The sequence below is a fragment of the Pteronotus mesoamericanus genome, unplaced genomic scaffold, assembly GCF_021234165.1.
Source record: "Pteronotus mesoamericanus isolate MK-2021 breed Mesoamerican mustached bat unplaced genomic scaffold, CSHL_Meso_final contig_347, whole genome shotgun sequence".
In the NCBI taxonomy this organism is placed as follows: Eukaryota; Metazoa; Chordata; class Mammalia; order Chiroptera; family Mormoopidae; genus Pteronotus; species Pteronotus mesoamericanus.
Window position 1 is genome coordinate 16,771,522 of NW_026555137.1, and position 23,254 is coordinate 16,794,775.

Sequence of the window (23,254 nt, forward strand, 5' to 3'; positions counted from 1 at the left end):
CCCGCGCGGGTGAGGACGCTGCAGGCAGCCCTAACAATGGCCCCAAGCGGTCGGGCGACGGAGCAAACAGGAGCGAAGTTCATTTCTTGCCCACATAATTCAGTCCGTGGCAAACAGGCCTGATTCACCAGTGGCTGTGCTCCTAATGGGGATTCGGGCACAAGATCCTTTCATCTGGTGGCCCTAACACCCCCCACACCCCGATGGCTCAGAGCCGCCTCCCTCAGGGCCAGGCCCGGGAGAGGGCTCCACGCTTCTGTTCACTTCACTGCGCAGAACCCAGGCGGCGGCCCCATCTCCTGCGAGGGCGCCAGGACATGGCTGCAGCCACCGCCTGGGTGACAGGCAGCCAGTGAGTGGATTTGGAGAATGACAGTGGAGCCCCTTGCACAAGGCCTATTATTAATTAGTTGATCTGACCGGAATATACCATGCCCCATACTCATGCTCTAAGTATGATGGCTGCTTCCTTGTCCCCTAATCAAAGGGACCACTTTTCTCTATGTCACTTAACCCCTTGATGACTTTGTTTCCTCATGTTAGAAACGGGAATAGCAGCCCTGGCCAGTGTGGCTCAGTTGGTTGGAGTATCATTTGACCTCTGGTCAGGGCACACATACAGGTTGCAGGTTTGATCCCCAACCGGGGCGCATACCCTGGTTGGGACGCATATGAGAAGGCAGCCAATGTTTCTCTCTCACGTCGATGTCTGTCTGTCTGTCTCTCTTTCTCTCCCCCTCCCCCAAAAAAAGGAATGAAAAAGTATCCTTGAATGAGGATAAAAAAACATTTTTTTATAATAAGAATAATGTTAGTACTTACCTCTTAAGATCGTTACAAGGATTGCACAGGTTAGAAAGTTCTTAGAAAACTATCTGGCACATAGTATGTGATATGTATTTTACTGTTGTTGTTGTTGTTAAATAACGGGTCCAAGGAGCTGGCCCCCCTGCAAATTCCTAACAGACCCGGCCTTGCGGTCTGCAGCTTTCAGCCAGCAGGCAGGCTACAGACGCCCAAGATGTGGCGAGTTCCCCAGAGCCAACGGACTCAGTCTCCCACCCAGGGCGCAAATCCCCGTGAAACGTGCCCAGAAGTGCCCAGTGCCTTCCTGGCACGGAACCCACTCCCTTATATGAGACACACCACCCACTCTCCCATTACTTTGGATGTTAGAAATGCTCAGCTCCTCGCACACATTTCTCCAGGGACGCCAATTCCAGCCCAAACACCCCATCTGTGTTCATCCATTGCTCTGTTCCTCCAGTCCTTCAAGAAAACTTGGGGACTTGCCACGTTCTAACCGTGACCAAGACGCCCGCGGCTTCAGCCCACCTGAGCAGTGGGTTAACGCATACAGTTGTAAAAAGGGACCAGAGGGAAGCTGGTGATTTTAGGTCCTTGGAGACAGTGATATGTGAACTAAGACCAAAGAGCAAGGGCTGTCATTCAGGTATCAGGAACATTCCAGGTGAAGGCCAACCAGGCGCAAAGACTCTGAGATCGATCTTGTCGCTAAAGGAGTGCTGACAGTAGGACAGGTGACCAGAGGCGACACCGGAGAGGAAGGCTGGGATGATCTGTGGGCTTGGAGGCCTCGAGAAGGACTCCGGAATTCCCTCTGATTTGAATTGGGAGCCATTGAAACGTCTGAGCGGAGAAGTCGGTGGATGAGCTTTTATTTGTAAGAAGATACTCTTCCACAGCAAATGGTTAGAGAGACGGGGTCGGGGTGGGGCGGGGGTCGAAGAACCGACAAGCCCGGAGGCTGGGAATCCAAGGCAAAGAAGGTTCCAACTGCCAGCCAAGGGGTGGCGCCAGCATGCTCAAGTTGGTGGCAACAGCATGTTACAAGAAGTGGAAGGATCTGTGGTTTTAAACTTATTAATCAAGTGATTATTAAACATACACCTAAATGTGGCCAGATAGTCATGCCCCTGTAATAACTTTCCCTAGAATTCACAAGCGAGCGGGAAGGGGCTCTTTGTATTCGTGCGCCAGTCCAGGCAGAGCCTCCTGTTACATTTTGGGGTGTTTTCGGTATTCTATTCTATTATTATTCAAGTACAGGCATGAAAGCTCTGTACTTCCTTTGGCCACAAAAGGCTTTACCGCATTAACTTACAGGTTGTCATTTCCCCTCTTCCCTCCTTAAAGGAAAGACCCCGGGGCTTCTCTGCGGATTCTACCCTATGGAAGCTCTTATTTCTCACCAAACCTGCCCAGTTCCCCCGCCCCCCCTTGGGATAGAGCCTCTGCTAGGTTAATCCCATGCCTGAACTTGGAGCTCCTGTCCCAGCTACAGTTACTTGAAATGGTAACAATGACAAATGTCAAATTTCAGGATATTTGCATTTGCATTAAGGAAGCCTCAGGTGAGCCCCTCAGTGCAGGGGCGAGAGGGGCTGCCCACAGGCCACGGTGGCAACCCCAACCCCCGCCCCGCCGCTCCTGGCCTTACCCAGGTTGCTCCCTGGTCTGAGGGGCCCTTTTCCTTCCTCTTTGTCCGGTTATCTGTTCTTTGGATGCGGTCGAGGGGCCAGCTCTGCCAGCGGCTCTTCCCCAGCACAGCTGGTTAGGCGACGCCCCTCAGGAATCCCATCTAAATCCCTGTCTTCCCTGATCACAGCATTCACCGGGCAGCCTTATCTCATCCCCTCACTTGGTGTCTCCGGCTGGACCCCAGGGGCCATGTCTTACTTACGTTGTATCCCAGCAGGGTTCAACATGCTTGCAGACAACACAGGGCGCGCCTCCTAGTTGCTGGCGGGTACCTATCGGGCAGGAGCAAGGCCCGGCGATACGTGTGACCGCCACAACCAGAGGAAGGGGCGCTCCCGGCATTCACCAGGCAGAGCCAGGAGCGCACCTCAGCGTCCTTGATGTGTCGCATGCAAGACAGCCCGCCACAAAGAGTTATCCAGGGCCTTAGGGTGCCCAGGCTGAAGCAGACATTTTGACCCAGCAACCATAGGCTAGGCATGTATGCCCAAGGGAAATGATGTGTGTGTCCCTCAGAAACACACGAGAATGTGTGTAGCAGCTTTATTCATAAAAGCCTTGATCTGGAAGCAATCCAAAAGCCCAATGACAGGGTAATGGAGCATTTGCACAGCAATATAAAAATAGCCCTGGCCAGGTGGCTCAGTGGGTTGGAGCGTTGTCCTGTTCACCGAAGGGTTGCGGGTTCCATTCCCGGTCAGGGCACACACCTAAGTAGTGGGTTTCATCCCCAGTCAGGGTACGTACAGGAGGCAGCCAACGGATGTTTCTCTTTCACATCCATCTTTGCCTCTTTCTCTCCCCTTTCCTCTCTCTGTAAATCAGTGACCATGTTCTTGGGTGAGGATTAAAAAAACAATAATAAATAAAAAATAAAAATAAAGACTGCGACATGCAATAATATGAATGCATCTCACAGATGGGATGATGAACAAAAGGACCAGGTGCCGGAAATCCAGACAGTGGGGGCGGGAGGCAGCGACTGGGAAGGGGCCAGAAGGGATCATCAGGGCGCTGGGCACGCTCTTGATGTGGATCTGGGTGGCATTACAGGCCGCGTGCTGTGCGCTGAGGGGCGGGCCCTGTCGGAGTATCACGCCGCGATACGTGCTGGTCGGTGGCACCCCTCTCCGAGCCACCGCACGAGCGGAAGTCCCGCATTGGGTGCGCCGCCCCATAGGCAGGGTTTCTAACGGACCTTCCGGTGCGCTGCTGGCGGCGCTGTGCGTGGTGCGTTTCCGGAAGGCTGCCTCACAACCACGTCAGCAACCTTAAAATGTGCAAAATCCTCCACTCAGTTGTTTTGATCATTGTATGCTAAGGAATATGTTAAGGATGTGCACATACCCTTAAGCTTCAAGAACATTTACCATGGCAAAATAAACATAAATAAGTAAATATATGTAAATAGATGGGGGCAGGGCTGTAAACTCCATGTCCACCCAAAGGGAACTGTACAGTATTATGGATTCATTAAAACGATGTTAACATTTATGTGGAAAATGTTTACAATGTATTAATTAGAATTAAAAAGCAGGCCACCCACCAATATGTAATCTAAGCTACGGGTAGGATGCACTCAGTATGTTAATAGCGATCACCTCTGGGTAACAGGAGGTTATGGGAATTCTTAACATTTTACCATTTTACTTACTGTTGTTTTCTAAAATGAACATATGTTACTTGTTAATAAGAGAAAACATATACAATTAGGTGAGCTTTAGGCTTTAAAACTGAGTAGGAGCCTTCATGCAACACCCAGAATGCCAGTGCATCCACAGCCTTGCCCTGCAGGGAGGAGGCTCTGACCTCCCACCCTGCCGTCTCAGCTCAGGGGAGCAGCGGCTGAGTCGGGGCTGCAGCACACCTTGTCTGTTGTTCCACATCTGGGTGCTGGGAGGGACCACTTACACAAATCCACACACATGCTAAGCCTCACAGAACTGTACGCCACCCCCCAAAAAAGTGAAAAGTAATTACATGTATAAATATGAAAATTACTACTTTGGACTGGCAAAAGTTCTAAGTGTTACAAGGGGGGAGCACCTCTCCTGAATGATCAAGTCTGACTAGCTGGATGGTGACTGTTACCCCAGCTGTCTCATCAGCATCCGGACTCTGCCTGAGAAGACCCATCTGTCGTTCTCTGTAAGGCAGAGGCAACTTCCCTCCCGCAGGGGCTGGGAAAGCAAGGTCCAGACGCAAACGGGGGTTCTCAGCTCAGGTTTCCCCTCGCACGTGAGCAGACTCCCGGGAAAGAGCAAAACGTCTCCCCCAGGAAGCTCCCTTTGGTTTCTGTGGCCTGGCACGTGCTTCATTATTGCAGAGCACTGCATAAGATTGCTCTTGTAGCTATCGAGATTTAAGATTCACGTTCCTGGAGCCGCAGAGCTAAAGGCAGGATACACCTAACACCCTACACCGGAGCCAGGTAGCTTTGCTCAGAAATCCCAATACAGTAGAGGGTCTTGGTAAATTCTGGTTGTAAGATTTTCCTCTTCTTACTTTTTAGTCAAAAAGGCTTTAAACCAAATGAACCAACAAGAACTCTGAAGATGAAACATTTAACAGTGTTAATTTTCAAAGCCATATGTTCCTCTCCAGCTTCTCAAGGTCATACCCCCTCAGTGAATGATTAGAGAGGGCTGCTAACACGGAACATAGGAAATCAAACCCCTGTGAAGTCGAACTTCTAATAGAAGGAGCAAACAGCTCAGATCCCAGCCAGCGCGACTGAGCACTGGCGACGCAGAGCAGACAGCAGCCCCGAGCGTCGGCGCGTCTGCCTGCTCCTCTGCCTCCTCTGAGAGAACAAATCACAAGGCTGCTCAGAGTAAAAAACCAAAAGGGCAGGAGCCCAGAAAGCAGCCAGGCCCAAATCTCACGCAGTTTTCAAAGACTGAGCTTGCATGCCGTGTTGGTTATTTGCAGAGTGCGCAGGGTAGCCGGCAGCCTGCAGGGGTTACTTGAGGGGGATCTGCTGCAAAGTCTGGTGGGAAGAGGATCTGGGCCGAACTCCCACGCGGCAGCTTCAGCTCCCTGGCTGACCCTCCATCTACGCAGGGGTTAAAAGCCTGTCTGCCAGCCCCGTAGGCACAGTCTTTGTATTTAAAGCATCCCCGAGGGTCCCACACCTCCAGGCAGAGCCAAAACCTGGGGATGAGGGAGAAGGGTGAGGGAGAGAGCCCTCTCCGCCCGTAACTGTTGGCTGCACCTCTGGGGAGCCTGATACACTGGGAAACAAACAAACAAGAAGAAAAAGAAGGAAGAGTCTGGGACGGCTGGAACCGCCTGGAGAGCAGTTAGGAGTCTCAACCTTAACCACAGAGATGATTACCTCTTCCTTCCCCTCCCCTCCCCTCTCAGCTGGGCACCAAGTGTCCTCCCCACTTTCCGAATGCAGGTCAAAGGCAAGATGGTTACCCAGCGCCTACCCCCTCCTCATGTCCAGGGATTCTCTGGAAAAGGTTCTAGGTTGTCAGAAGGCTCCCAAACAGCAGTTACAACCTCCTCCTGATAGAAGAAACCCTACTCAGCCCAAACCAGCACAAGCAGTGCAGTTACACATAAAACGCAGGGACACACATACATGTACACGTGTATGTACAACAGAAGGCAGGCGGGAAGCCTGTTCCATAGACCAGAATCCTTTGCTTTCCTCCTCTGATCCTATCAGCCAGATCATTTCTTATACACGTTTTCTAGGATGCAGGTTGATTACAGATCAAAATGCCACCCTCTTCTTGCTCCGTATCCCACTCTACGAGCCGAGTGAGATCTGTTAATAAACTGGGGAACAAAGGTGGGAGAAAGATCCAGTATGCCTTCCCTGAAAGGGGGCGCACACTCTCTCAGCACATCTTAGACACTGTACTTTGATAAACCTCTTTGCTCTCGGAGCAGCCAGCATGCAGCTCACAGCCTCTGAATAAAAACATCCATCTCTCTCCATGCCACTAGGCACAAGGATCTTCTCTGAGCAGCCACGGACCTCTGCATCTATTTTCAGCCCCCCCATAAATCATATTGCATTGTTTCAGAGAATCTGAATTCCTGCTTAATAAGCCATCAACCTCATCCTTCCACCCCAAATTTTCTGTAGGGACAAGGGTGTTATTACACGGAGGAAAGGAAATTCTTCATGAGAGGTGGATTTTAAAAGTAAATTCCCACACACAACAGGAAAGCAAAATTGGGGATAAATGCCATCAAATAACCACTAATGTCTTCGGTTAAAGTGCCTCACTGTGATTCTCAGGTTCAGGTGTGGACTCTGTGGACTGCCCTGAAGGAAGCAGAATTTGAACCTAATGCCAAATGACACATAATACTGCCCTTTGTGACCATGTAAGTGCTGTGCTGGCTGGGTTAAATTGCTCTGCTGCAGAATTTCTTCCATTTATAGGGTACTAAGAAACATAATATTGCTTAAAATGTATTCCACTGTGTTCATCCTCTTACACCAGCACGCTAAGTGTTATTCCTAAATGGGCTTAACCTCACACAAGCCCACTTTTCTCCCCTGAGATGTAAGGAGATTGCTGCGTTCCCTCTCCGGTGGACACGTGTCCCAAGTGTTCCAAGATCAAAAGCTGGGTCACGATCACAGATACTCCTAGCACCGAGCCTGCCAAACCAGGGTTCTGGGTAGGTACAATTCTTAAAGAGCCAATACGGAAAAAACAGCCTCCCAGGGCTGGAAGACATAAGGACATTCTAAAAACTGTAAGGGATGTAAAAGCAGTATACAGAGTGATGTGCTTTGAAAATTCCAAAACTCAGCTAAAGCCCAGATGAGAACATGCTTTTAAATTTAGCCACCCCCACGCACTGCCCAGCTAAACTGGACTTTATGAGCTCAAATGCAGCTCAGCACATCGACAGTGCAGCCTGCCTGCCCGAGGTTTGCAGACCACTCCCTGCTGAGAGAGTCCAGCCAACTCCACCAGCCTGCCAGCAGGCTTCAGCCTGATGTCCAGATCCCAGGCCAGCACCAGCCAGGGGTCCCCTGGGCCTGCGTCCTATGTGCTGGATTCCTGCCTGACTGAACAATAGGGAGAGCCATAGAAAAGCCACATCATGATCAGCACCATCGAGCTCCGCGCGGCCACTCCCTGCCCTCAGCAACACCGGTTGCACACACTTCCACCCATGACAAGGGTGTGCAGAATCAAGGGCCTGCCACAGCAGGTCACAGAGCTAGGAACAGAGCGTCGGAGGCCAGCTGGAAAGGGCACCTCTCAGAGAGAGGCTGCTGAGCCTCTGGTGGGTAAGTAGTGATATTTAAAAGCTCAGCTCCCGCAAAAGCAGGCAGTGAAAAGGCCCTCAAGAAGTCACCTATCTGCCAGCACCCCTGCGACCTCCTCCGGGTGTCAGGCACCAGTCTACGGCCAAGGTGGTGGGCAGAACACCCGTGACAGTGCCTTCTGCTGTAGGAGCATATACCTTAGCCCAGCTAAACGGGTCCTTTCACTCTTTCGTGTTCTTAGCAAGAGATCCTTAATGGCACGGACATCGAAAGTTTCTCAGATTAACTGGAGAAAACTAAAGCCTAGGGAAGGCACCATGGGTAGATGCTCCTTCAGGTGCCGCTGGGCCTCGCTCCAAAGGCTACCGGCCCGACCCCTGGTACCTGGGCAGGGCTTGCCCGAAGCAATCAATACAAAATGACTGCCCCCTCCCCAAGCCGTGTCAGGTTTTCAGAGTCCCCTCAACTAGGCAAGCCGACCTCTAACTCATCCCTGAGATGCAAGCCCACAGGTGTGACTGGCTTCTGATGTAGGACACGGAGACACTCCCCACCCACAGCCATTGCAAAATGCTGGCCCCGGCCTCTGCCTCGGCCCCTCCACCCACGAGGAAGTCGCAGCGCCCCCCCCTCCGCCGCGCGTGCACACACGCAGTCAGATTGATTCTCACACTTTAAATCCCAGCTCCCACAGCCTCATTTGTTTCCTAAAACGCACAGCTGCCTTCGGCCAGCCGGCCCAAGGAACATCTGGAATTCTCCCGTCCCAGCAATCACGCTTCCCCGGCTGGGGTACCGGACGACCCCCGCCCCCCCCGCCGGCCGCGCCTTACCGCCGGTGTCCTCGAAGCGCGGGGGCGGGCGGTCCCGCAGCGCGTTGCTCCAGCCCGCGCCAGTCTCGTCCTCCTCCGGCTCCTGCGCGGCGGGGACACAGGGCGGCGGCGGGACGCCGGGGCCCCGCGGAGGCTCGGGGCGCTCGTGCTCGTCGTCCGAGGAGGCGGCCGAGGAGGAACGCGAGGCGGCCGAGGTGCTGTAGAAGGGGTTCCCGCTACTGTCGGGACCCGACTCGCCGAACACGTCGTCCGAGATGTGCAGGCTCTCGTAGCGCGCGCGGGCCGCCTCGAGCAGCGCCGGGGCCCTCCTCCGCGCGCCCCCGCCGCCCTCGGCCATGGCCCCGGCCGCCGCCCGCGCGCCCGTCCCCCACAGCGCCTCCCAGCCGCACGCGCCGGGCCCGGGGCCCGCGCCGCGGCCCGCCGCCCCCCACCAGCGCAGCCCGCAGCACAGCGCCCGCCGCCCCGCGCCCGGCCGGCCCGCCGTCTTGGCCGCCTCGGGCCTCGCGCCCGGGGAAGCGCTCTCAGAGCTCGGGCGCCGCCGGCTGCGGGCCGCGGCAGGAAGCTGGGTTTGCGACTGGGACCCGGCGCCGCCGCTCCTGCGGCCGCTGCGTCTCTTCGGCGCCCGCCGCGTCCCAACACCCTCCCCGCAGCACCCGCCGATCGCCGGCCGACCTTCCCGGGCGCGAGACACCAGGGGCGGGCCCCGCCCCCTCGCACCTCCAGCCCTCCGGCCAATGGGGAGCCAGGCCGTGCGGGGTGGGCGGGCCCTGCGGCGGGGCGCCCCTCCCTCCTCACCCGGGCTGGGCGGGGCAAGCGGCAGGGCCAGCAGGAGGGGGAGGGCCGCCACTGCTTCGGCCAGTCCCTTCGCCTGCAGGGACGTGTCGCCCGGGACGCAAGCCCTGTGCTGCCCCTTAGGATGGGTGTGTAAGGGACGCAGCGAGTTCTTCCAGCCGCCCGAACCCGCGGGCCTGCTCTGACTCTCCGCGCTCAGGGCCCCCTCCGCAGTGCGCGCCCCGCGTCTGGGAGGAACCGGGGAGCTGTCCTCCCCAGTGGTTCTGAAACAGGCGCTGCCGAAACGCTCCCGGTAGGCGGGGGCCCCGCGGCTGCTGCTGCTGCTTCCCGGGAGTCTCGGCCGGCTGCGCACCGTGCTCCTATAAACACAGGGCTCTAATGAGGACCCGGCCTGGCCGGTCCATTTCTGGGGCCAGATGCTTAACTCAGTCTCGCTTTAGTGCCCCTGTAATTTGAGGGTGGCAGCATTTGGAATCAGGCACATGGTTATTCCTCATCGTCTTTGACATTTGACATCTTTTAAATTCAAAATACTTATTACTTACAAAATACAGATTACTGTTAACACCACTATTTCAATATCTCTTTCACTCATATATTTGACAAACTCTTCTATTAAAATACATGATAATCACCCAGGCTTCAGGGTTCTGATAAGCAATAAAACCAAAAGGTCGCCTCAGCCCATTCCTTGGTCAGGAGTGTGTGGCGGTCATCCTGTTGGTGGCAGTACATATGATCAGTCTGTCTTGTCTTCTTGCTCCCCTCTCCCTCCGCCAAATAGTTCAATATGTCACACGGATGGAAATTGGGCCATAAAGTGACACGTTCACTCTGAAATAAATCCACAGAGATCTGAAGGGCTTATAAATTCTACTGGGTACTAACTAAATAATTCCACAAATCAGAAAGGCATGTTGCTTTTTCTAGGAGCTCATAAAGAATGAAGGTGTTGAGACCAATCTGCCCCAGAAGTCAATTCTATTCTGTGGTCAGGCAGGCAGCTTCTGCTCTTCACCTCTCCTCCCCACTCCCTGGGTCTCCTCCACCCCAAACCAGGGACTCTGTGCGGACATGAGTTCATGACAATCACTGAAAGACAATAGATAAAAAGGGAAGGGATTCACTTAACATTGCTCACTATATAGATTGGCTGATAAATGAGAAACTGTTTGCAAAGCACTTCAACTTTCTTGAAAAAATTATGTCACAGGAGAAAAAAACTGGTTTCCACTACACACACATGCACACACACACACAATGCTAATCAGCTAAAGATTTTAAAGAGAGTACATAGAGGTCCTCGGATTAACCACAAAGGATAGATTGAAGGTACCAAGAGCAAAATAAGACTGCAGAGTTCAAGTACAAATTCTGCAATTAGAAATTAGACTCTTATAATACTTCATGTTTCTATTACAAATAGTGGAGTGATCCCAAAGAGATAGAATCTAAGGGAAAGAATTCCTTCTTGTCTTCTCCAAGTAGCCAATGGAAAAGACAGCAGCTAGGGTGAGTGCGTGTTTTTAAAATAAGGGATTGCTTTGCTACCCATAGGAAGCACAAAACAGCAATAACAGTTGCAAGAATGGACACAATCTTCCTTTGTCCCTAATTCACATTTGTGTAAAGTGGGGCCTTTGTGCTTCCTGAGCTCAGGAGTGCTTGTAGCTCACACTGCATGCAGCATTGAGAAAGGGATTATATGGTCACAAAAGAAACAGACTAGGAAATCAATCAAATGGTTACTCCAAAACTTAAAATTAGGTGATTACGTTAGCATAGAATCAAGTCTTTTACATGTTACTTTGTTTAAGCAAGTGTTTCTAACCAAGAAAAGTAAAAATATTCCATCCAAATATATTCCAGCAGACAGGTGGCTACTTCTCATTGTGGAAGGAGAAAAGGAAAAGGGAGAAAACAAAGCTGAAAACTTTCCATCTGCCTGGCAACCTCCTACTTAAGGTTACCAGTATGAGTCTACATCATTAACTTTTAGAAGTAACATTATCTGTGAAGATAATTATGGAGCCAGTATTACACTGACATCCTTTAATTTTGAGCCATTTGAAAACATCTTCCAAGTAATATAATTTTGTAATATAATTGAATAATTTTCAGTTAACATTGAGATTTTTTTGTTTATAGTCTTCCCAAAGAGCTCCAGGTAGTATAAGCAATCCATTTGCGTAGTTAGATTTCTTAGGTTTGTTAAACCAGGGGTTCCTGCTTTTATGTAGCTGGGGCTAAGAGCCATAGTTCATTTCTCCTGGGCCTCCTTTCATGCTCTTGCACTCCGCTGTTTTATATGTCACTAAGAAAGAAAAATGCTGCCATTTAAACTTTATGATATAGTGTTTTCTTTTCCCTAATAATTTTAATATAAATTTCTTGCAAAAGTTCGTTGATAATTACTTAGATTTTTATCATGTATCACTCTTAGGCATACATAAAAATACAAGTTGAAATAATTGATTAATGTTTTCCTAGAACATCACATTCAGAATGTGATGTCACAGGAGAAAAACACTGGTTTCCACTACACACACATGCACACACACACATGCACACACACACAATGCTAATCAGCTAAAGATTTTATGTACTATTCTTATGTACTTTTTAAAAAAAAATCCTCACCAGAGGATATGTTCACCGATTTTAGAGAGAGAGAAAGGGGGTGGGGAAGGGAGAGAGAGAGAGAAACATCAACGGGAGAGAGAAACATTGATTGGTTGCCTCCAGGGATCCAATGTGACACCTTTCATGTCTGAGGCGGTCCTCCAACCAACAGAGCCACCTGGCCAGGGCCTTATGTACTTTCTTACTGAGAGTTTTGGATGCCAAGGTTTTCCCACAATACGCTCTTCCGAGCCACCCAGGGCCTCTGTCGCGTCACACTTCTCACAGAAGTGCCCCGAGGTCATCCACGTTGCTGCTCTTCCATTCTGCCTGGCTCGATGCTGCTGGGTTTTGTTTATGTGTAGCTTACCCAAGATTTTTACACAATGGCCAGGTTTATGTCCATCTTCAAATGGTCTTCAAAGGCCTATGGCCTGGAATGCTGAGGGACATAGATGACCAGGCATGCCCTAGGAATGGTAAAGAAACTAAGTTGGCGCAGGCCTGGGGTATAGTAACTTCTTAGGGACTTCAACCAGCTCAACACCAACAAAAGACAATTCCTGATGTTAGAGATGTAAAATGGGGCGGGGAGCAGGCAGGGGCATCTTAGAATCAACAAAATAAGGTATATTTCTTCCTGTCCATACTTTTATAATCTCTGCTTTTGCTGTGCAGTGAACAAAAATCCTAATGTGGTACAGGTAGACCTGGCCAGTCCTGGAGTGCAAGGGCCAGGTCAGGCTGGGGAAGTCCGTATGTTGATGGGTGACTTTGGATGGAGGAGGCAGAGGTGGAGGTAGGCAGCTGCTGATTCTCCCCACATTGCCTCCATCTTCCGAAAGATGGGGGCGAGAGCCAAGGAGACATTCCTGGAAATGAAAAGGGGAGGGGAGAAGAAAGCACCACAGCTGCTTCCTCATGGCCAACATGTGGGGAAGGAGGTTGGAAACAAACGTACAGGGAACGGTATGGCATTTGGGGTTATATCTGCCATAGGGGCCTAAGGATTCACCTTGCTCAAAATGATTTTATATGATGAGTTTATCTTGGAGCCAACCCAGAGAGGCAGAGAGAAAAGAAATAGGGCAAAGCAATGGGAAGCTCTTGCGGGGGGAAAAATCCCTTTTGTTGGGATTGAGATGCTTTGACATTTCCATTGATTGGCTGATTGATTTATTCATTCATTTATTCACTAATTCAACAAATACATATTGAGTACCTATTATGTGCCAAGCTCTCTCCAGCAATGAGAATAAATGGGAGGGAAAAGATTCTGTTTTTATAGCACTTACATTCAACGGGAGAGGGGTAGAAAAGATAAACAATCAAGTAAGTGTAATATGTCAGTTATTGATAAGGGGTAAAAGTAGAGGGTCAGAGACTATGGTGTGTGTGTGCGTGCACGTGTGTGTGTGTGTGTGTGTGTGTGTGTGTGTGTGTGTGTGTGTGGAGTTGGGGGAAGTCCCTCTGATGAGAAGACATTTGGGCAGATCCTGGACTGGACTAAGCTCAGAGCCTTCAGGAGCAGGACGCATGTGCCACATGCCCGAGGCAGGCGCACGCTGACCGGCTGTGCTCAAACACCAGCTGGTGTTGCTGAGGCTGAGAGAGCTGAGTGAAGTGGTAGGAGGTGAAATCCAAGGAGTTGAGAGTTAAAGCTTCTAAGACCAGGCTTTATTTTGAGTGAAATGGCGAGTCACTGGACAGCTTGGAGCTGAGAAGTAACCAGATCTGCCCTATACTTTAAGTGGCTCCATTGAGCTACTGAGTGGGAAATAAACTGGAGCCGAGCGCAGATGGTAGTCCGGAAGACAAGTTAGGGTACTCCTGCAACTGTCCAAGCCATAGAGGAGGGTGGGTGGGCCAGGGTGGTAGTGATGGAGGTGACGAGAACTGGGCAGATTTAGAATATATTTTACTGAAGAATTAAATGTGGGCTGTGAGAGGCAGAGATGAGTCAAGAATGACTCCATAGTTTTTTGCTCAGGCTACTGCAAGCACTTTGGGGTTAGAAGGGAAGAATAAATGTTTGGTGTTGAACATGGGTTTAACACATCTGAGTGGATTCAGAAAGGAGGCAGCTGGAGAGAGAGGAACCCGGGGTTCAAAGACGGGCCTGTTCTGAGTTAATATTGTTGGACTCCTCAGCAGGTAGATAACAGAGGAAATCACCCAAGGATTGAGTACAGATGGGGTGAGGTCTGAGGACGAGTTCTGGGGCATGCTCATATTTTTAAGAGGTCAGGAAAATGGGAAGAAACCACCCAAGGAGATTGAGCAGGTTGGAGAACGGAGACGAAGTAGAGTTATAGAGGCTAAGAAAGTATTTAACAGCGGGAATAACTGTGTCAAATGCTGCTGAGAGATCTGGGAAAATGAGGGCTGAGAATTAGCCGCTGGGTTTGGCGAAGAGCAGACGAAGCTCCGATTGGAGTGGATTTCAGAGAATGGAGAAGAATTGAGGGTGTTGAGTAAAGGTGAATTTTGAAGAGTTTTTCTGGCAAAGGGAGGAAAGAAAAGAGCAGTGGATGCTTGATCTGGTTTTGGGGTTGGGCAAGAGATGTTTAACATCAGGAGACGTTTGCATGGTTGTGGGAAAGATTTGGGGAAAGAATATGGGAGAGATGCTGGGGAGAGGGAACGTTACTAAAACAAGGACCTTGGCTGCCTAAACGGTGACGAGCTGGAATGCACAGCGGAACGTTGCGCTCTCGCTCACAAGTGGGTGGAGCAGAGGCCCCACTTCGTGGGAGACTCTGGGTTTTCGCTCCCTGTTCATCCGACTTTCCCAGAGAAGTCATCGGAAAGGCCGTCCGCTGCATCTGAAGTTAGGTTCTCAGCCCCGGCTGTTAGGCCAGACTCACCTGGCAAATCCTAGAAGGAGGCTCATACCCAGACCCTGTTTCACACAAATTAAATCGGACTCTCTTTAAGTGGGGCCTGGGCATGGGTGTGTTTTAAAGGTTATCAGGTAATTCAATGGTGCGGCCAGAGTTCAGGATCCCTGGCTTAAGGGTTTGAGGAAAGAAAGTGTGAAATAGTCAAAACAGTTCTCTAGGAGGGAGAGACTCAGCCCACCGAAGAAACACTTGGATTCATGGTCAAGCACTTAACGTGCAATCGGCAGACAGGGTTATATTTTCCTCCAGTCAAGTTCATCGCCGGGGGCCGACGCGGAGTCCACAGAGGCTGGACTTACGCGAGTGGGATTTTGCCAGGTGTGTATGAAGGAAGATGAGGTGGTTCTAGTGACAGACCAGGAGCCTGCGCCGGCTAAGGAAGCAGACGAGAATTTGGGGAAAGGATTAAGAGACACTAGAAGGGGGTAGGTAAATGGCTTCTTATCACAGAATTTCTTTTCCCTTCTGAGTCGTTTGGATCATTAATTTTTCCATGAAATAATTTGGTGCAGCTAGAACCCTGCAAAGCAGCACTGACAGCTCTGATTAGTGTTGCAACCTGCCTTTTATTCCCAGGGTGTGAAATCAATTTTCTTTCAACAAGTGAACATTTTGCGACATTTAGAGTGAAGAAGAAAAAAAAATACATATCGGAACTTGACTTTTAACTTTCTAAGAAAGTGGGACTGTTGATGGAGTTAGGGCTGGTTCCAAGGCCTTCCCACAACTGTGTACGTCTGTCGCGTATCCTTTCCCTGTCGCCTGTAAGCACACCCGACCTCCAACCGCTTGTCCTCCAACCAAAAAAAACAAAAACAAAAACAAAAACCACCAAAAAAAAAAAAAAAAAAAAAAAAAAAGGAAGGATCTGATGTGAGTACCACCACCTGTCAAGTTCACTTTTCCTTTAAAAGAGAAACTGCAGGGGGAGGTTGGTGTTTAACACAAAATAACAAAGTGCTCAGTGGTAGGAACTCAGGTATTCTAAGAAGCAGGGAGAGATGCTCTCTGCTGGACAGGAGGCTTTTCCGGCGTTGCTAAACTTACAGACCTGTAGCTGCCATACCCTAAAGTACAAATTGGAGTTCCTGGGTCAAATTCTATCTAGATTATTGAACTGATACATTGTTGCAGATTTACGGTAAAAACCACATCTGTCCCTCCGGTTTCTTACAGTGAGAACGACCCGGGGACGGTGTGAAAGGCTAGTCACCGAAGGACCCACGCAGCACAGCTGAACAGCCACCTAAGCAGAACGTAACCTGCGCTCTCATTGTGGGAGACAGAGGGGAGGATCACAGAAGGAAACACTCTTACCAGACTCTCATCGAATTTACTGTAACCTCCTGACTATTCCTCTATCGTCATTTGCAGTACTTTTTTTAAATAAGCACTAATGTTGGGATTGATAACAGCCATGGTTACAACGAGCAGCTCAATCAGCAAAACACTGGCCTCTACCATTTCTCCGAATTTTTTGAGCAGAAGAGCTAACAGGTTAGAAAAATTTCAACAAGGCTGATACAAAAAGGATTGTCCACTTCATCCTAACTAGGTCAGTGCAGATATCGCTTCCCCATCACATCCCAAGTAGCTGCTATTTTTCAGAGCTACCATTTGGTCACTAAAAACGGTAATCACCTTTTATGGATGATGGCTTCTCTGTCCAGGAACTGTGCTAAATGGTCTACCTGGAGCATCGAATTTAATCCTGACAACAAACACTGTGAGGTCAGTATCCCCATTATCCTCATTATATAGGTGATAAAATGGATGCTTGGAATTAGAACTCAGGCAGCCTTGCCCCAGGCAGAACTCTTAATGGCGGCCACCTGTAGGTTTTTGACGGTCACCGGCTGCCCACACCACTCCCATTTAGGGACAGTCAGCAGCGCCCAAACCACAGGGCTGTGCTGCGGGGTGAATGCTGGCAGTAATGACGAACTTCCAGGGTGGAGGCGCTGGCTCCTTCAGCTCTTTCCCCTGCGCAGGAAAGCATCCATCCTTCAAACCATCCGTGTTGTTAAGTGTGAAGGAGTTAAGCCCCGGAGGTTGCACGCGTTTATTGTGTCATCCATATTTCTTTCAGAAAACCCAGAGAGCATTCACTCGGAGACAAGAGGGAATGAAGAGAGCAGGACGCCAACAGGGACTCCTCAAAATATTTCTGGACCAATAACGACCACCAGCTCTATGTTACCCTTATAGTCATTCTATGGGATCTCGAAAGATTACTTGGCCTTTTGTAATAATCAGAAGTTCCCAGAATAGGTCAACATATCACCCCATGAGCTAGAATTCCTCAGTTTGGATGTATTTATTAGGCCCTTTCCTGAGAATGTCATTCTAAGGGGAAGAGTGGCAGTGGGCAGGGGGTTATTATGGGGGGGAGCCGGCACGTTTGTAGAAAGGAGAAGCCAGTGTCCGCTGGAGGCCGGGGATTTCTCAGGGGTGCCCACGCCCCTCCACGGCTTGGAGACTCTGCTCCCAGAACCCTGCCCCGCCACATCCGAATGGCTGTCTCCTCCTTGGAGCTACGGGACTCTTTCCAGAGCCCTTTGTTTAGCCCAAGAAGAGAGACCACTCGAGGCTTCTCATTCTTTCAACTTCTGGTTTTGTCTCCCTGGCCAAAGAGACTCAGCCCATCCCTACATTTGGGCGGCAAGCCTCAGGCAACAGGTCACAGGCCCGTGTATAACCTTGGGTAAGTGATTGGGCGTCATCGAACCTTATTTGTAACATCCAAAAGGTGTGAATGGTGTGAGCATTAATTAAGAGAATGTTTCATTGTTATCATGGAGCTGAGGAAAACCTGTTGCATGCAAATCATATTTCAAATAATGCTTACGTTTTTTATTTCTACATGTAAATACAGAGAAGATTGTATACATGTAAATATAACATGTAAATACAGTTGATGCAGACTTGTATTTATCTCAACAGGCAGCACCGACCTCCAGAGCAGTGAGTTTTTGCAGACTCACCGAACTGCCCAACCCAGTGGAAAAAAGCCAGCCTCGTCCTGATGTAGAAGGGAAAGCGTGGGATTAGAAAGGGGTTTAAAAAAAATGAGAAAAAACAGTCAATATTGAAGAAACACCACTGCACCCCTGCTCTAAAGCAATTGGACGTATTCCTTCAGTTTTGACTCTAGTCCCCAGAGCATGAGGTCCTTGGGAGAGGGAACGGAGGGACAGGCAAGGTAAGCTTCAAGGTGGGAAACCCTTGCCGTTGCTTACAGGTCCCACCCACCCCAGAAGGCTCCACCCCCAGAAGGCCCCGCCCGCAGAAGATCCCATTGCTAAATTTAATGTTCTGCTGTCCCTGTCTTGAAGTTCTGAGCAATTTTATTTTTGAACTTGTGTTTTGTGACTGAAGTGGGTGGGACAGTGGAGCGTGTGCCTGAGCAGAGGGGACAGTTCCAATATGCGTGTGCACCATTCCTTGCCTTCCGTTTTCATGTAGTGTTCACCCTGCCTGGTGGGCACAGCATTAAAGTGGGCACACCATGCATGAGGCGCAGCGAGACTCAAGGGAAGCATTTTACATCTATGACTAAGCGAACAAGAGCCCATTTTCCCTGCAAACCCGAACTTGCCTTGAACACAAAGAGAGAGCAATGGTCTTTTGCAAACAACCAAGAACCTTGCCCTATCCTTCTATGCTCATGTGACCTCCCTGGGCAAGCCAGCCCCTCATGCTGAACACGGTGATGTAGGAGGAGAGGGAAACAGAGGGTCACCCTTGGAATTAGTCCTTCTTCATCAGAAAGCCGCAGGTTGGAGGGCTGGTAGAATGTGTATGTATCAAAAGGTAGAATAAAAACAGATGAGCTAGTTTTGTGCAGGGTTGCCACTGTTCTGGTGAGAACAAAATACATATGTTCATACCAGCAGTGAAATATGAACTGTCTGATTTTGGTGAGTCTACATACATATTAGTTTAAACTAGCATTGTGCAATATAAAGATGAACGGTAAAATCCATGCTAATAATTAAACTTAAAAGTTGGTTTTTTTAAAACATAGGATGACATTAAACAGCAAATAAAAAACACCACCCCTGACAAGTCAAGAGAGAGAGACCCTAGAAAAAAGAAATGAGCTTTGTAGTTTGGTACCTTTAACAATGGTTTTTTCATGCTTTTTGAACAAAGGGCCCCGTATTTCCATTTTGCACTGGCCTTGCAAATTATGTTGCCGGCCCTGGGAGCAAACGTGCAGTGTCGCAGTGTCAAATGTTACGAACCTCCCCGCTTGACACAGCAGCATTGCACAAGCCCCGCAAACTGAAACCTTAGGTAAATGGGAGATCCTCACGTTGAAAGGGGCCGTTTCTGAAACATGGCGTACAGGCCTGCTGGGCTGCCATAACAAGGCACCACCGGCTGGTGGCTTAGACAGCAGGCATTTATTTCTCACAGTTCCAGAGCCTGGACGTCCAAGGTCAAGGAGTCAGCAGGGGTGGTTCCTACTGAGGCCTTGCTCCTTGGCTCACAGATGGCGTCTTCTCCCTGTGTGTGCCCATGGTTGTCCTTCAGCCTGTGTTGTCTGTGTCCTGATCTCCTTTCCTTCTGAGGACACCAGTCATGTTGGATTAGGGCCACCCTAATGACTCCATTTTACTTGACCTCTTTATCTCCAAGCACAGTGACGTTCTGAAGTACTGGAGGCAGGACCTCAACATATGGGTTTTGAGTGTATACAACAGAGCCCATAACAACAGGCAAAAATTAAATTTGAAACAAGTTTAGACACATTTAAGGAAACTCAAATGACATTTTTGTGCACCTTCATTGATGGACTGAGATGTATTTGCAACCTGACAGTAAAGCATCCTTTGGAAGAACAAGCAGAGCTTGTGTATATATAATTCCACACGTCACAATCAAAACAAACCCCAAGCTTCCTAATTTGGGATTTGGCCATCCAAAAACCTGCCTAGGACTTTTCTTTTGTTCTAGAAAAAAATTAACAGGAAGGAGAGTTGAGCATTTAGACATCTTGCTGGTGTTTGTTTTTAATCGTACTCTACCCAGTTGTCCAAACCTAATGAAGCTCTTCATAGAGGAGAGATATGTTAATTACATGCCATGGGCCTCCATGTGCTGCTATTTTTATTATTATTATTAGTGTTATTTTATGAGAGACAAACTTTATCACAGTCAGCTCAGGCTGCTGTCAAAAATACCGTAGACTGTGTGGCATGAAAAACAAACATCTATTTCTCCCAGTTCTGGAAGCTGGGAATCTAAGGTCAAGGTCCTGGGAGATACCATGTCTGTTTGTCAGCCTGCCTTCTGGTTCCCGACGGGCCATCTTCATCCTTCCATGGCTGAAGGGACAAAGGACCTCTCCAGGGTCTCTTCCAAAGTCACTACTCCCCTGCATAAGGGCTCCACCCTCATGATCGAATCACCTTTCAAAGGCTCCACCTCCTCATAGTGTCAGCTCAGGCATTAGGTTTCAACATACAAATTTGGGGAGGATACAGTCTATAGCAGGTTTCATTGAGCATCTTCTATGTCCAAGGCACTGCTCATTGGCACAATTAACCATTTCCCCACATTCTTTGGAAAGGAGTATTTCTCTACTTTGTCTTCCTTGGGAACTTTCCTGCAGGAAGGATCCTGGGAACTTCAGAAAGGATGCAGAAGAAAGCCACTGGCAGCTGCCTGAGTCATTCTCCTCATAGTAAAGCAGATTTCATTCTGTAACAGCTTAATCTTGGATATCCAGGCAAAGCAACTTGGCTTTAAAGCCATCTCAAATTATGAGCCTTGTTTTTATGAGTAACAATACTGTAATATCACTAGAACACCTTTATTCACAGAGGACCTACTGTGTGCCAGGTACTGCTGAGCACCTGGGCCTTGCTATCTCATGATCCACACCACAGCCCACCGAGGGTGACATTCTTTTTATCCCCATATTACGGATGACCACTAAGTCTTCCTGCAAAGTCACACAACTCTCCCAAGGCCACTCTCCCAAGGCCACATTGCTACTGGGGGGCCAGCTGGTGTCCACACCCACTTTGATTCCAGAGCCTGTGTTTGCCCCCCGTTCCCCTAAGGTAATCCCAGCGGAGCCTGCAGCCGTGGCCTGGGTTAGGGACGGGGTCCGCTGTGTAGGGTGCATTTCAGAGAGCAGATGGGGGACACAGGGGATCCGATGCTCACAGAATGGGCAGCAGCAAATGGGACCTGGGGAAATAGCTGGGCCTTTTGAAGAGTGACCTCCAAACATTCGTCATTTGTACCTCTCTGTCCAAAGGGAAAAAAAAGTTTTGAGAATATACCACCATGTGAGCATGTTTGTTTATGTGTACGTATTTATTTATAAACATCGACTTGTATACGGCACTAAGTTACCTTATTTTGCTGTGTATAATGCACCTTTTTGCCCAAATTTTTGCGGAAAAAAATAAGGATGCATATATTATACATGGGTAGTACCTGAAATACCTTGTATCTGTTCTTGTGTTTTGTATTTGTTACATAAAATTTCTTGTACCATAATATGTTCAAAAATAAATGCTAATATTCCTTTATAATACAAAAAAAATCTAAATATAAATAAATAAAACATTGAGTTAAAAAATTAAAAAGAAAGAAAGACTTTTTTCATGAAAGTTTGGGCCAAAAACATGAGTGTGCATCATTTACGGCAAAATATAGTATTATGTTCATCATAAATGACATCCAAAATAGACATTTAAAAGGTGACTGGAAAATCTAATAGAAATTAAACCTCAAATATTTTCTTTGAAAAGAAAGATAGGGCACTCTGATTTCCAGCCCTTAACTCCCAGGATTAAGTTCACAGCGGGAAATGGAGATGGATCTTGAAGGAAAGCCCGGACAATTCGAGAAGACTGAGCCAGTCAGTTCCTGGTCTGCGGACTCCACGCAGTAACCCTCCGAGCCTGAAGCTGCGGCTCCCGGACCAGACCTCTCGGCGCAGGCTCCCCAGCCCAGGACTTTAAAATCAGATTTCACTTAAATCAATACCCTCACAAAATGCTCTTAGCCATTAGAGCTCCAAAAATTCAAAGCAGATGTTTGCAGGCTCCTTCCAGGTTAACAAAACAAAGCCGATAAACCAGCCCTTACGAGGAAACCACGTGACTTTGTTGGGAGGAAGCAGAATCCCAGTTTATAACAAGATGCGTTTTTGAGAGCCGTTGATCACACACAGAGCTTTGGGTAGAGAGAAAAACAAACAGATGTCATGACCCAGAACTGTCTAGAATGTGACCCAGCAACTCCCCGGCGGAGAGGAGAGCGAGCGCGGGGCCTGGATCCCGTGGGAATGGGGTGCAGACGACACAGAGAGGAAGAGAAAGTGCCCTTATCCTCCTGTAAGCCTGGCAATGAGCTAAAGAGGGAGGCTACACAGATGTCTGCACACCCGGAAAAGTCAGGGACGGGGCTTCCAAGTCGCCCTCCTGCCATCCCGGCGGCGTCTCCCATGCGAGGCGCTCCGCTGATGGGGTGCAAATGCGCTGATGTACGAATGTGACCCCCGGCTGCCCTGTTCAGACTGCACATGCGCCCACGGCCAGCGGGGTGCCCTTAACAGCACAGGCATCTTTATTATTTTCAAAATTAGAAATATATATATTTATAAAATTTGTTGACCCCAGGATGGACAATTTGTTGCTTATTATGACAATTTTTGGTGGTTGGCATAAAATGCCTTTGTTGGTGGTGGTGGATTTTCTTTTTTTTTAATTTTATTTTTAGATCATTAAAATGTCTTTTTTATTAAGACTAGTATGCTATAACAATTTTCTTTCTTTTTTAAATTCTCACCTGAGGCTATGTTTATTATTTTAGAGAGAAGGGAAGGGAGAGGCAAAGAGAGAGAGAGAAAGAGAGAAGAGAGGGAAACACCAATCAGTTGCCTCCCGTACGTGCTCCGACCAGGGATTGAACTCGCAGACTTGGTGTGCGGGATGACATTCCAACCAACTAAGCCACCCAGCCAGGACATGTTATAAGAATTTTCCAAAACATGAAAGTAATGTGCCTCCTTCAGCAGCGTCAATCCATAGCACACTTTATATATTGGTTTTGCAATGGAGCCCAACGTTTGTAGGATATACATATTTTCCAATACAAAGACTTTACCAATGTTCAGAGGGAAACCACTCCCAAACCTGAACCAGGTTGCTCACAAAACCTTTGCTATCATTGACAAGGCGTAACAAAGAGTTTTTCTACAACCAATGTGTGGTTAAGGAAGAAATTAAATTAACCCTGCAATTTGGGGCTGGTTTCTAAGGCTCTACAGGTCAAGTCATGACTCTTGTGGAGGCAGCTGGCTTGGAAGAGATAAGGGACAAAGTGTT

General features: G+C 48.9%; 1 protein-coding gene across 1 annotated transcript in view; it reads right to left on the bottom strand.

The window, feature by feature from the left end:
• PGBD5 (piggyBac transposable element derived 5) overlaps positions 1-8,920 on the bottom strand; it is a 70,802-nt gene extending 61,882 nt beyond the window's left edge. Inside the window, exon 1 of the mRNA XM_054576475.1 lies at positions 8,584-8,920. Coding sequence (XP_054432450.1) covers positions 8,584-8,920 — 337 coding nt within the window. The remainder of the gene's footprint in view (positions 1-8,583) is intronic.
• Positions 8,921-23,254: the final 14,334 nt, after the last annotated feature.